This window comes from Solanum verrucosum, unplaced genomic scaffold (assembly GCF_900185275.1).
Source record: "Solanum verrucosum unplaced genomic scaffold, falcon-dt-bn FXZP01000280.1, whole genome shotgun sequence".
NCBI classification, from domain to species: Eukaryota; Viridiplantae; Streptophyta; class Magnoliopsida; order Solanales; family Solanaceae; genus Solanum; species Solanum verrucosum.
This window is the reverse complement of record NW_026019982.1, coordinates 1,053,636-1,066,462: the sequence shown is the minus strand read 5'-3', so window position 1 is coordinate 1,066,462 and position 12,827 is coordinate 1,053,636. Positions and strand designations below refer to the sequence as shown.

Genomic DNA, 12,827 nt, shown 5'->3' with positions numbered 1-12,827 from the left:
AGTTGAATGGTGAATTACATCTATCCTAGAACAGCCTAGATCCTATGGCTCAATGCTCGTATTATACGAGTTGTATAATCTTTTGGCATTTTGCTTGCTTTAATCTCAGTATGCACTATCATTCAGCAAACTTTATAACAATTTCTGCATAAAAGACAACTATAACTAGAAGCAGTTTCAGAGCTCCATAGAAACAAGAAAAACTTCAAGAAAATACTGTTCCAGAATAAACTTGCAAGAGAATGCCAACCAGTGTGACATAGTTTGGGAAAATTATTCAAAAGCACTGGACAACCAAGGAAATCTACACAACCAAAGGACAGCTTTCGTCATCATCATTCATCATCATATTAGATTAGCCACCGCCACCTGACCCATATTTCTTTCCAAACATAATGAACTGCAGCTTATCGTACCCGGCTAGAACACCTGCACCAGCAACAGCACGTAGAATGTTTGCTCCAGCACCTTTGAAGAGGGATTTAGTGCCTTCATTCTTAACAATCTGAGAAAATGCATCCATTGAACCCTTGTACTTGACTGCTTCTCCAGAAGTCATCATCATTCTTCTACGCACTGTATCAATTGGGTAAGAAGCCAAACCAGCACCAATAGTGATACCCCATCCCAACAAGAAACTCGCAAAAAAACTATCCTGTAAAAAAAACAGAATATTGCAGTAGTGTTATACCAGCCACATAATGGACAAGGAAACTCAAGTTTATAGAAATAGAGATGGCAAATCCATCCTTCAGTTCTAAATGTTGAGAGTATGACCCAACAGATGAGGGACTGATCACACATAAGTCATAGGCATGTAGTGAAATGGTTAATTCAAGAGTATAACCAGCCTGTGTTGAATCACCAAAATTTGAAAAACATGTAATCATATCTCAAACAATAAACTTCTACATATGCATAATAAATCATTGACGAAAGGGAGGAGAAGCAACAGAATATTTGGTGAAGTTGTGGGGTGCAGCACGCATGTCAGAAGGACAAAAAAATCCAGCATATGGGATAAGAGTGCTTAAAGTATCAATTTACAAAATAATGAGAAAATTGAACCAGAATTAGGATTTCCGATACCTGCATGTCACCAACTAGAAGTACTGGTTTAAGTGAATCGTACATTCCAAAATACAGACCACGGTAAACAATGATTCCCACACATGAGATGGTGAATCCACGGTAAAGCCCACCAATACCATCTGATTTGAGAGTTTTCCTATAAACATCAACCAAACCATTAAACTGCCTCTCACCACCCTTTTTTGAAGCCTTATTATCATTAGCAAGGCGTGTTCTTGCATAATCCAAAGAATACACAAACAAAAGAGATGAGGCACCAGCAGCACCACCAGATGCCAAGTTTCCTGCAAACCACTTCCAGTAGCCATCCCTGTCTTTCTTGAAATTAAACAGTCTTTTAAAGTAATCTTTAAAAGCGAAATTCAAGGCCTGCAAAAAACAAATTCAGGAATTAATGAATCTGAACAACGAAAAATGCAGCAATAGTGACCACAAATTTAACTACTCAAATGTACCTACACTACTTTCCAAGTCCTCTTCTTTATAAAGTGTAACAATATAAAGAAAAATTTAAATAATAAAAAATTGCAGGAACTAATGATCCCCAAGGACACAAGATGATGTAGTGATGGCCATGCAATTGTTTATAAACTACTCAAATGTACTGAATACTCTCAAGTTATCCTCTTCTTAGATTTTATTGCAATGCATATCACTGGAGAGATGCATAAAGTTTCAGCAAAATCATTATAACAAATAAATCAAAGCATTTTTGAAATGATTGCAAAATGTATTCACATCCAGGGCTTACCCTTGGTGGACACAATAAGGTTTACCAGCCACCACGAAGATAGTTAAGATACAAACCAACAACGCACATCCTTAGAGAGATCATGAGGTCTCAAAGTCATTACAACTATAAAAGTCAAATGATAGAAGTAATGATGGAAAAATCAGTTCACATGTTCAATGTTTTGTTGTAGTATTATCTTAAAGACAGCCTTGTAGGTAAATAACAACAGACTTGGACTAAAAAGGGATCACAAAGAGGAGGAGTGCTCCCTAAGTGTGATGAAAAAGTTAACTAGCAAACTAAATTGTAGACACTGAATAGTAGGCAAGGTCAGTTAACCTGAGTGGGGAAATATCTGATGACATTTGCAGTATTGCCTCTCCAAAGAGCAAGGACGCCTTCATCCTTGATAGTTCTGCCAAAGCAGTCTGAAATCCCTTTATAAGGTTCAGAAAGTCTACCAGCCTTTATCATCTCATCCTGATTCTGAATCAAAAGCTTGACTCTCTCTATTGGAGCTGCAGCTGTCTTAGACACTGCAGCAGAAACCCCTCCCATGAGAAAATCCACGACGAAACTGTTAGCTTTCTTCTCTTCAGATGGGGCCTGTATGAGAATAGGAACGCCTAATTGACGAACTTTCAGATTAGCGGCTTGGCAATTCGTCATGCAAGCACCCCCTAGTACTTCATTGACATATCCACCAGTCATGTTGTATGAACCAGCATACTTAGAATGCGTGTGGGGAGATATTAGAGTGAACAGGTGTGAATGCCCATGTATTTTCTGAAATGCAGTAGGAGGAGCTGGACCATCCCCCATGTTTGTAAATCAACACGGTGATCTGCAAAGAAGAGACATAGTAACTGAAGTATTCTTAAAAGTACAAATAAGTGGAGTAGGGAAGCTTCCTATAAGCAAGGAACCAAATAATTAAGCTACAATGTGGAGTTTTCAGTTCAAAAACTGGAATACAGAAATTCAATCACTAAGCAGTCAAACCCCTACCAATAAAAGCACATCCTCACAGACATTGGGACAAAATAGGAAATCTAAGCAAACACAATAGAATATTTACCAAACAATTCAACACGAACACACTTAGAAATAGCTATTTGACAATTACTGTGTATTGACAGAAATCAACAAAGGAATCAGGTAAATACTTTGGATAGGAGAAACAAGGGACTACAACAATAACAACATACCCAGCGTAGTCCTACAAAATGGGATCTGGGGAGAGTAGATTGTACGAAGACCTTATCTCTACCTCACAAGTAGATAGGTTGTTTCCGATAGACACTCAACTCAAGAAAAACAATCCAAAAAAAGAAGTAACGTAAGTACAAGAAACACCAAATAGTAACAAAACGGAAACTACAACAAAACAATACAATTGATCAAGGTACAAGAAACAACATACAGTAACAACAATCGAAGGACAAGATACTACAGAAGCAATACTACATCTACTAATAATGAACGAATAGCAAGAAAGCACAATGCTACCTACTAACCTTCTATCCTAATAGATAGACATGTAGTAATTTAACACCAGGACGTCACCTCAACATGCAGATTATACATAAACAACCAAGATATTTACCAATACCATCTACAAAAACAAATATATTTTCATTTTACAAGTTCTAACTCAAATCAGAAGTATAAAACCACAAATGAGAAATGAACTCAAACTGTTCTGAACCAAACTATATAACTCACTCAATAAGCAGCCAATCCCAAACGGGATAACTATGATCCATCAACCATACAAAAACACAGTAAATCACAATTGCGTACTAAGACATCAATAATCAAAGTTCAATGAACTTTTTCTAACAAAATTCTAAGCTAGATGAACATGACGATCAACTGATCTACTGATCCGATAAAGTTGACAAGTAAACAAAATTCATACAAGCAATATTTACACACAGACAAGGTGTTTCTACGTGTATAGAGAGTGAAAAATGATACCTGAGAGAGAGCGAGAGGTTTCGTTCCCACCTCTGAGGAGAGCAGAAAGTAGTAATATTTTTTGGAAGAAGCTGAGTGAGTATTTTTAACTTTAGCAAATGGAGTTTCTAGAAGCTACATAGGACTAGGGTTTCCAAATTATTGACTCATCTGACCCTCCTTCTCCGCCAATATTATCCTAACTGCCATTTTCGCGCTTCATTCAACAGTCTCTTTTTATAGTCTATTATGGTGGCGCTTCGACTAAGCTTGTCTCTCTCTATTTCCACAAAAGGGGTAAAATGAAAAATATAATTATCAAATCCTATTCTATTTTATATAGCTATATTTTCTTCTTTTTAATATATATAGTATAACCATGTCATACGGATCAGCTTAACTAATTTCATGTGGTACTCTGGCACTAACATAAAAATCAGGTGATTCTATTCACAATTCCCTAATAATTTTGTCTTTCTTGAAAATTGAACATAAGATGTCATGGTTCTCATTTCACGAGTACGTTATTTCTCACTAGCACATGTAATTTGATCCATCAAGTTTGAACATATAAAAAAAAAAAAACTAGTGTCTTTACCTTTATAAAATTTAAATCTTCGAGATCTCATGATTCTCAACTCAATTTGACCAGTAGCTCATGGATGTTATAAACTCATATCTGACGTTTGACACAATTTAAATTAGATTTATGTATTATATTAAGGATATTGAAAGGAGATATTAACATACTACTTAAAAATTAATTAGATACATATAACATCCCAAAACAGATAAAACCTTTTATAAATTGAAATGAAGAAAACACTTGTGTGACTTGTCCCAAAATTAACATAAATTATTGGAGAAGTTCTAAGTAAAGTTTCACATTGTAGCGAATATAATTACAATCTCTGATCAGTAGAAGTTTGCTTCCTACTCAATTATTTGAGAGAAATGCAAGTCACACAGGAATTCAAATGTTCACAACACTAGTTATATGTTGTTTTTAGATACAAATTACACATACAAGCCTAGCCTATCTTTCCTGAAAAATAATTTTGGAAAGACGGAGACAGCAGCAACTACAGTTCTACAGATTCATTAATATCATTAAGCTTTGTAGGCCAATCCCCACAACGCCTTGATATATGAGCATGAACGTATACAGTTTCGTAAATCAATGAGGCTTTGATACATTGAACTGCTTCAGGGCGATTTTTCTACAGACCGTCTCTATGAAGAACACAAGGAAGTTTTTTGCTTTGCCAGCAACTGCCTAAGCTTTTTAATCAGCTGAGGATTTGAGCACATATAATCCTGGAATGATTCCCTCAGGCTTTTCAACATGTTCTTATGATCTTCAGTGTGGTCTATGTTAATTAACTTGGTGAATAGGTTCTTCCAGAGTTCAACTTTCCAGTATCTGAAAGCAGAATGGAGAATACGAAACATATTACATAACAATAAGCAACTGGAATTTTGCCATTTCGTGTGGACCATATTGACTTGATAGTAGTATATACCAAACCATCGGAAATTCAAACTTAGAAGACAATGCAAGTGTTAAGTACATAAAATGGACACAAGATATGCCAGCAACAAGCAGTGGAGCAAAGACATACCGCTTAAAAGGCAACTTAGGTTGATAACTATGGCCACCATGGGGAGAAGGTCTTCTCTCAATCTCCATATATGAATTGTGAAGCATCATATGTACAATAACACAGAGACCATATGCATCCACCTGGTATCCCCATCAGATATCAAAAATCTAGTTTCCACTCAGCACCAGTTTAATCATCTGGATTATAAAGTTGCCAGATCTTGGAAGGCACTTACCTGATACTTCCATGGCTTTTTTTCTTGCATTTGGATGCAGCGGAAACCAGAAGTTCGACTGTCCCCTATAAACTCGGTCTGGTCAGGGAAGAGACTCAGGTCTATGCCCCGTCCCCAGTCGACAAGGCTAAGTCCCTGGAAAATTAAACTGTGAGAGTCTGCCAATGTTTCATAAATATTACCAACACAACTGCGCAGAAATTACCTGTTCGCTCCATGGACCAGTACGCTGACGAAAATTTTCTAAGTCTTCTGCCAGATCGTCCCTGAACAGGCACGATAGCATATACTTCATTAGAGAGATATCCCTAAATTACTTGCTTTTCACAGTTCAACAATTCAAATAATATTTTGAATTGTCCTAAAATTGGTCCAATTTCCCAAAGCAAAGAGTAAGTCTTTCCTTATTTAACTACTACTACACCTCAAACCCAAACTATTTGTAGCTGGCAATATAAATCCTCAATATACACTCTGCTCCATTTAATAAAATAAAATTTAAATCTCACCTTAAAAATCCATTTTTAGATAAAATTAGGGCACTTAAATTGGGTCAGCTGAAGTTTTCATCTGAGATCCTCGGAAGGCTTCCTAGGAGTTCATTAATAGATATCAAGAGTTCTCTCCCTTTTAACCTTGAGATGCAAAAATAACTATTGCTCAAAAGCATTTCAAATATTTCATTCTAATCCGTTGTTTAAGCAATTATAGTGAAAGTTAGAACTCCATATAGAAGAAAGCATTAACAGCAACCCAACCATAGAAAAATTGACCTGAAGGTAACTTTGAAGACATTAACAACCATGAATTTCTTTTCTTCGTTAACCCATATAAACAACAGAAATTGTAAGCAACCTACAAGTACAGATTTTTCAACCTCATGCCAATGTATGTAACATCTTATCATGCCCGATGGAATTCAAAAGGTATCAGTCCTACCAATTACACTTTTTCAGAAGGATAAGAAAACCAAAAAGTGAGTAAAACCGTAGAAGTTGTACGATGCAGACACTCTCTGGTTAACTCTCCCCTATTGATCAAGTATTAACATGTAAGGCTTAAGCTTAGAATGAGTAATGTCTTTCATGTTTATAAGTGAAATGAAGGCTTTAGTTACCTTGCATAACGAATCAGAAGATTATCCGGTTTGAAGTCGCCATGAATAATCCGGGCATCATGCAAAATTTCTAAAATGCAGAGCATCTCAATGGTGTAATAAATGCATAATACTTCCTCCATGACCCCACCAAGCACAACATTGGAATTAATTGCATCCTGCAAGGTGCTCAAATCAGGGAATCATATCATTTAAGTTGAAGGTGAAAGATCAACAGACACCTACCTGAAGTGTGCCATTAGCCAGGAAGTCAGAAACAAGTATGCTGTAGTCCGAATATAGATGCAATCTGTGGGCATACCCAAAGCTTAATCTCTGGTGAATAAGAATAAAACAAATCAGCACCATTTTCCTAGCCAGCATACACCAATATATAGTCTATTTTCCATACTACATACTTCTTTTCCAGGAATTCTCATATCCAATTGACGATAAATGTAGAATTCCCATGGGAAAGCTGGCTTTTGAATCTGCAGAGATCAATAACATAAGAAAGAACCGTGAGGACATTTCCAGTGTCAGATTTCCTCATGAAGGGAAATAAGGATAAACTATCATTTCACCTTAAGTGCGACAACCTCATCCGGATTACCATCACAACATGCTTTAAATACTTGAGCAAATCCTCCCTGACCTGCACATCCCTTGATCTGATAGCTGTATCCACCTGAAACAATCATTAAGTCCGCGACGCAGAAACATTTAGCTGACAGCACACCAAGTTCATGTCTATAGACACCTGAGTTCATCAGATTTCGCTCTCCTAAAATTCCATTTCCAAAATTTAAGGCAGAAAGTGCAATTGAACCGAGGATCTTCCGAAAACAGTCTTTCTACCTCCACGAGGTAGAGGTAAGGTCTGCATACACTGTACCCTCCCCAGATCCCACTTGTGTGATTACACCGGGAATGTTGTTGTTGTAAGGCAGAAAGTGCAATAGGTAACTCTTAGGCACCATGCTTTTCACTCTTCGAGTTGATGGGGTGCAACAAGTTTCAATAAGTAAACCAGTAGCAACGCACCTATGGCCTAAGCCCTCAATTAATACTTTGGTTGTTGATGCAAAAACCAATTTAAAGCTTAGAAGCCATAGTTTTATCCACAAAATAAGAAACCTTTTCATCCTCATAAAAGAAATACTACAGCACATGGCCTATTGAGTCATTTCCTCGGGTCATGTTTATGATGTCAGAACAAGATAATGATATGAGAGGAGGAAATGTATTTACAGGAATCTCTTTTGGGGATTTAGGCCTCCGCCACCTCTCCCTACTGGATTTGATATCCACCAAACTACAGCAGATTCCCTAAGGAATGAATGAGCTGTCTACATCTAGTGATAACTTTGTCTTCTATAGAAGACAATAACACTCCACTGGTTCTCTTTTTACTATCTAGGAGATACCAGAAAGCATCTCATTTAAAAGAGCTTAATAATATCCATACCCACCTTTAATCACACCAAAAGTTGTGAGGGAAGAAAAGACGGGGGAAATTCATGAAGAAATATCCAGCATATCCTATTCAACCTTATGATGTGACTGAATTAGGTGATGTTTGTTTGAAAATTTCAAGAGCATGTAGAGAAAACAATTCAAGGGGTAAATGTGAAGGGCATACATGCTAAACAAACCAAGGCATAAAATACTAGTGTATACATTGGGGGAGGAGGGGACCCAAGTATCAAGGTACTAGTCCCAAGAGACCTTAGTCCTCCATGGTCACTGCAGAGCATTTAGAAGATGTCTTGCCCCAAGACTAGTCCCAACTTTGTCGTGGTCTGAATCTCTGCAATTTTCAGTGAGCATCGAATACTATGAGCTATTATAGACTAAGAAACACGAATTTTTACCTATATCAATAGTTTTATTCCTGGCAGATTTCTGCAAAGTTGACAGTGCTACCTTTCCTGAATACGCCTTTTTGCTTGGATGGTATCCCTGATGAAAGTTCACATGTAGCTATCATGAATTGCTACTAACATGTAAAACTAGTTTCATTAAATGCTTCTGAGCAATCTCACTTCATATTTTAATATCTCAGTATTCTTCTTCTGCAACAGATTTTTAATTGTTGAGATCAACCATGGATTGACACAAGCTCCACCATTCTCCGACACAATGTCCATCTACATGATGCATAAATAAATCAATAGTATAATCCTGTGTCAACTAAACACGTGGAATAAAAGAGTAAGAAACAAAATAACAGACAACACAAGCAATAGTCCATAAGTACTCCAAAACAAGAGAAAATGGAAGAGATTGTAGAAACTCTGGTAGATCAGAGATTCTCACAGTTTGAAAGAAAAGACTCTGATAAGCAACAAAGTTAGCCTAGAGGCGAGATGGAATAAGTTATGCATGTTAATAGAATCAACAAAATGGGCAAATGAACTTGAAGGCTCACTACGGGAATGAAGTGTAGTGACTATCCTACAATCTTACCACTTGATATTCAACTTGAAGATTTATGGCCAGCTTATCTGGATGTTAGAAACTTGACAGATCTAGAGAGTGTTAACTTTTGGTAAAGAATAGATTAAACGTGACTAATAACATGTCTCTTGGCACTGAAATTAGAATGTGTTTTATGATGTAATAGGGTGTTTGATAGCAAATATAGAAATTCTTTAACAAATATACTTGACTTATTACTTAAGAGTAAGACAATCATAAAATGGATGCTAAACGTTCCTCATGACAGAAGTCAACACTTGACTTGCTATATCAGCACTTGTTGGTTTAAATTTCAAATGTATACCAAGCAAAATACTCAATTTACCAATACTGGTAAGATTCCAACTAGGTGGTTAATATCTCAATACTTTGAAGTAACTTTAGGTTGTCTAATTACACAATCTTAAGAGCCCGTTTGGATTGGCTTACAAAAAATAGCTTTAAAGTCAAAAATAAAAAGTCAAATTGAAATGACTTTTAAGTCAAAAAATAAAAAGCAGGGGGAGACCTACTTTTGGTTTTTGACTTATTTTAAGTCATTTTTGACCTTGCCAAACACTTCCTAACTTATTTTAAGTCATTTTTTGACTTATTTTTAAGTTATTTTTTATATCTGCCAAACACTTTCAGAAGTCGAAAATTGACTTAAAAGTAGGTTTGACCAACTTTTAAGCCAATCCAAACACCCTCTAAGTCTTCCGACTTTTTAGAAGCTGAGTTTTCAATTTATCAGATGGTCCTAAATGTTACTTCTTTATCAGATGGCATAGTGCTGGTGCACTTCATTGAAACTAGGACTCAAAAAATGAAATTATCCCCCTCTGTCATCTAGCTCAAAGCTCTGACAGTTAATTGTTGTATCACATTCATTGATCATTTGATATATCATATGAGCTATCAACTAAATGGAACTCATCAACCAGCCAAATCTACTTGTCTAAAATACTAAGATTTAGCATTAATTTTTTTAGCAGAAAGCAGAAAAAACATGAGATTCACATCACGTAAGTTCCAATTATGCAGTATGGATTGAACAAGAACTTTAAAAGCTGAAAATGCAGATCACTGAATATATGTCAGAGATTTGGTCCCTAATCTGCATAACAAGAAAATCCAAGCATGAAGCCTTAAAATGTCCTTTATACATTTAAGCCAAGATGGATGATATAACATGTAGCCTATGTTGTTTTATCCATATACAAACCATTTTTATCTCATTGAAGTTCAGCAGTTTCTTTCTAGGTAATAACTTGATTACTGAATCCAGCATAACCACTTCCAAAGACCTAACTCTATGCTTATAACATTATTATACCTTGTCCCAGTTGGTGCAGATTATGAAAACAGAACCAAACATACCTTCTGTAATGAACCAGCTGTTACTTTCTCAGACATTCTCTCGAGAAACAACACTTGTGCCTTCTTCAATCTGCCCAAAGGCTCAGCATTCCTGAAACCATAGTCCCAAGTTCATGAACTTAATGTCATATACTACAAATGCAGATATATGTTGAGGTGCATAAAGAATTATGAAGCCTACAAAAGAGCATATGTCCTCTGAAAAAGAGAGTAACCTTGAAATTCCCAAATGGTAAATGAGAAATGCATCTATTAACCTCCCTTTTGCCTCTAGGAATAACGCATATGTCTCGTAAAGCAAAGAATTGAACAGACAAATCTTATTTTGCTCAATTTCTCTATATATGCTTTCGTGGTCCGAACTGCTATCCATCTGAAATACAATCCACCAATAGATCAGATAACGTAGCAAACATTTCATCACTTGTATACTAAGTGCATCCAACAACAACAGCCCATTGTAATCCCACAAGTTGAGTCTGAGGAGGGTAGTGTACGCATACCTTACCCCTATCTGGTAGACCCTCAACTCACGAAAATAATAGGAGTGAAGAAACCAAGCCAAAATACTAAACAAGGTATGTCAAAGCAATCTGAAACTAAACAGTAACTACAACAATATAATACAATAATCAAAGTCTGCTTGCATCAATTAACTTAAAATCCCAAATGTACCTTTGCCCAAACACTTCACATAACTTATATAATATATACATAATACCATAGATACCAATACATGAAAAACAAAATGAAGAGAGTATTCATTACATATAGAAACCAAATCTTGAGAAATCTGACGTCGTTTTGGTACCGAGGGTTGTTCTTAAAGGTACTGATGCAGTTCGAGCAAAGCTCGTGTAGATCTCTTCCATCGATTGAGGTTCGCTCTTTCAGTGATTTCTCAATTGACCTAAAAATTAGGGCATAGCATAAACAATTGAACCAAATCTGTGAGTACAAATGCAAATTTTGTGAGAAAGGTACCATAACCAAGGCAATAGCGGGTCGTCGGAGCTAGTTGTGTTGCTTTGATTTTTGGAAATGACAGCCATTGCCATCTGATTCAGCCGCACTCGCCGGAAAATGAAAAAATTGCCCACTGGTTGGGGAAGATGAAACGGGCGCCAATACAGTATTTGAATTTTGTTGCCACGTGACTATTAATTAGTCCACTATCCTTATATCCATCATTATCTAATTTTTTGCACAATGCGAAATTGAACAAAAATTATCGGTCATTTCTTAATGAAATTATTTATAGCAGAAATATTTTTATATTAAATTATTATTTTAATGACATTTTTGTTCAATTTCATTTTCCATTAAATTTTTTCACTAATGTAAGCTGTAGTTTGTAATTTGCATCAAATTAAATTTTATGATTAATTTAATATTGCAGCAACATTATACAATAATTATGTGATGTAATCAAGTCACACTTTGTTAGTGATAACCTCGTAATTAATATCTGCGAGAAGATCTTTTTTTTTTTTTTAAATGTTTGATTGAATAAATATTGGTTTAATTTTTTAGCTGGCACATTTGCACATACTTTATTTGTGGCTATGTTTGGCTAATGACATGAGTTTACTACTTTCATTTACATCATGTTGCTCCCGCCGATTATGTCTTATAAATCGATACGTTATATAAGTATGTTAATGAGTTATTCTTCCGACAAAGAAATGACTATATATGCATAATTTTTCTACGAGACTTGATTTTCTATCAACTTAGTAATTGATTAATTCTGATTTGTGTCCCTACATATTGTGTAAGCTCATATACCAACAACATGAAACACAATACAACCACCTCTTCTATGAGTTTTCTTTTTTTGGTAGCCTTTGTGAGAAGTTAAATATCCTTTGTTCAATTAACAAAAAAAAAAAAAGACTGAAAAATTAGGATAGTACGTATAATTTGTAGCTTATTATATTCACTTACAACTCTTTGTGGTGATACTTCTTAAAAATTGCAAAATATAGAAAAATGACATAATTTTATAAGTAGTATACTAGTATATACATACTTATATATGTATCTAAAAATTCGAGAAAATGACATAAATAGTCCCTTAACTATATGAGTAGGTCTAAAATGGTCTCTTAACTATATACTTAACGGATTTAGTCTCTTAACTATTCAAAAACTTATCAGCTTTGGTCCCTTAACTATACACTTACCGGTTTTAGTCCCTTAACTATAAACTTACCGATTTTAGTCCTTTAAGTATTCAAAAACTTATCAAGTTTGGTCTTTGTCCAT

At 35.6% G+C, this 12,827-nt stretch overlaps 3 protein-coding genes across 3 annotated transcripts in view; all 3 read right to left on the bottom strand.

Annotated features, from left to right (window-relative positions):
* Positions 1-12,827, bottom strand: part of LOC125817589 (putative ubiquitin-conjugating enzyme E2 38) — a 139,122-nt gene that overhangs the window by 118,066 nt on the left and 8,229 nt on the right. The window lies entirely within an intron of this gene.
* LOC125817592 (ADP,ATP carrier protein 1, mitochondrial-like) lies at positions 128-4,065 on the bottom strand. Its single transcript, XM_049497139.1, has 4 exons — positions 3,806-4,065; positions 2,165-2,669; positions 1,090-1,461; positions 128-655 (listed from the first exon to the last, which is right to left on the bottom strand). The coding sequence occupies exons 2-4, from the start codon at positions 2,645-2,647 to the stop codon at positions 356-358; spliced, it is 1,155 nt and encodes a 384-aa protein (XP_049353096.1). The 5' UTR covers positions 2,648-2,669; positions 3,806-4,065; the 3' UTR covers positions 128-355.
* LOC125817587 (mitotic checkpoint serine/threonine-protein kinase BUB1) lies at positions 4,785-11,699 on the bottom strand. Its single transcript, XM_049497134.1, has 14 exons — positions 11,544-11,699; positions 11,328-11,469; positions 10,775-10,932; positions 10,560-10,650; positions 8,765-8,869; positions 8,594-8,681; positions 7,304-7,407; positions 7,139-7,210; positions 6,966-7,055; positions 6,741-6,898; positions 5,829-5,889; positions 5,624-5,758; positions 5,407-5,528; positions 4,785-5,207 (listed from the first exon to the last, which is right to left on the bottom strand). The coding sequence occupies exons 1-14, from the start codon at positions 11,615-11,617 to the stop codon at positions 5,018-5,020; spliced, it is 1,590 nt and encodes a 529-aa protein (XP_049353091.1). The 5' UTR covers positions 11,618-11,699; the 3' UTR covers positions 4,785-5,017.

Bases quoted from the DNA above. Each gene is read 5' to 3' on its own strand.
- LOC125817592 (XM_049497139.1), bottom strand. From the start codon at position 2,647: ATGGGGGATGGTCCAGCTCCTCCTACTGCATTTCAGAAAATACATGGG. The intron at 1,462-2,164 runs GTTAACTGACCT...TGTTTTTTGCAG, and splicing joins TCAGATATTTCCCCACTCAG to GCCTTGAATTTCGCTTTTAA. The intron at 656-1,089 runs GTATCGGAAATC...TTTTTTTTACAG, and splicing joins TTCTAGTTGGTGACATGCAG to GATAGTTTTTTTGCGAGTTT.
- LOC125817587 (XM_049497134.1), bottom strand. From the start codon at position 11,617: ATGGCAATGGCTGTCATTTCCAAAAATCAAAGCAACACAACTAGCTCC. The intron at 5,890-6,740 runs GTAACTAAAGCC...GTGCCTGTTCAG, and splicing joins CTTCTGATTCGTTATGCAAG to GGACGATCTGGCAGAAGACT. The intron at 5,208-5,406 runs GTATGTCTTTGC...TTCTGCTTTCAG, and splicing joins CCTAAGTTGCCTTTTAAGCG to ATACTGGAAAGTTGAACTCT.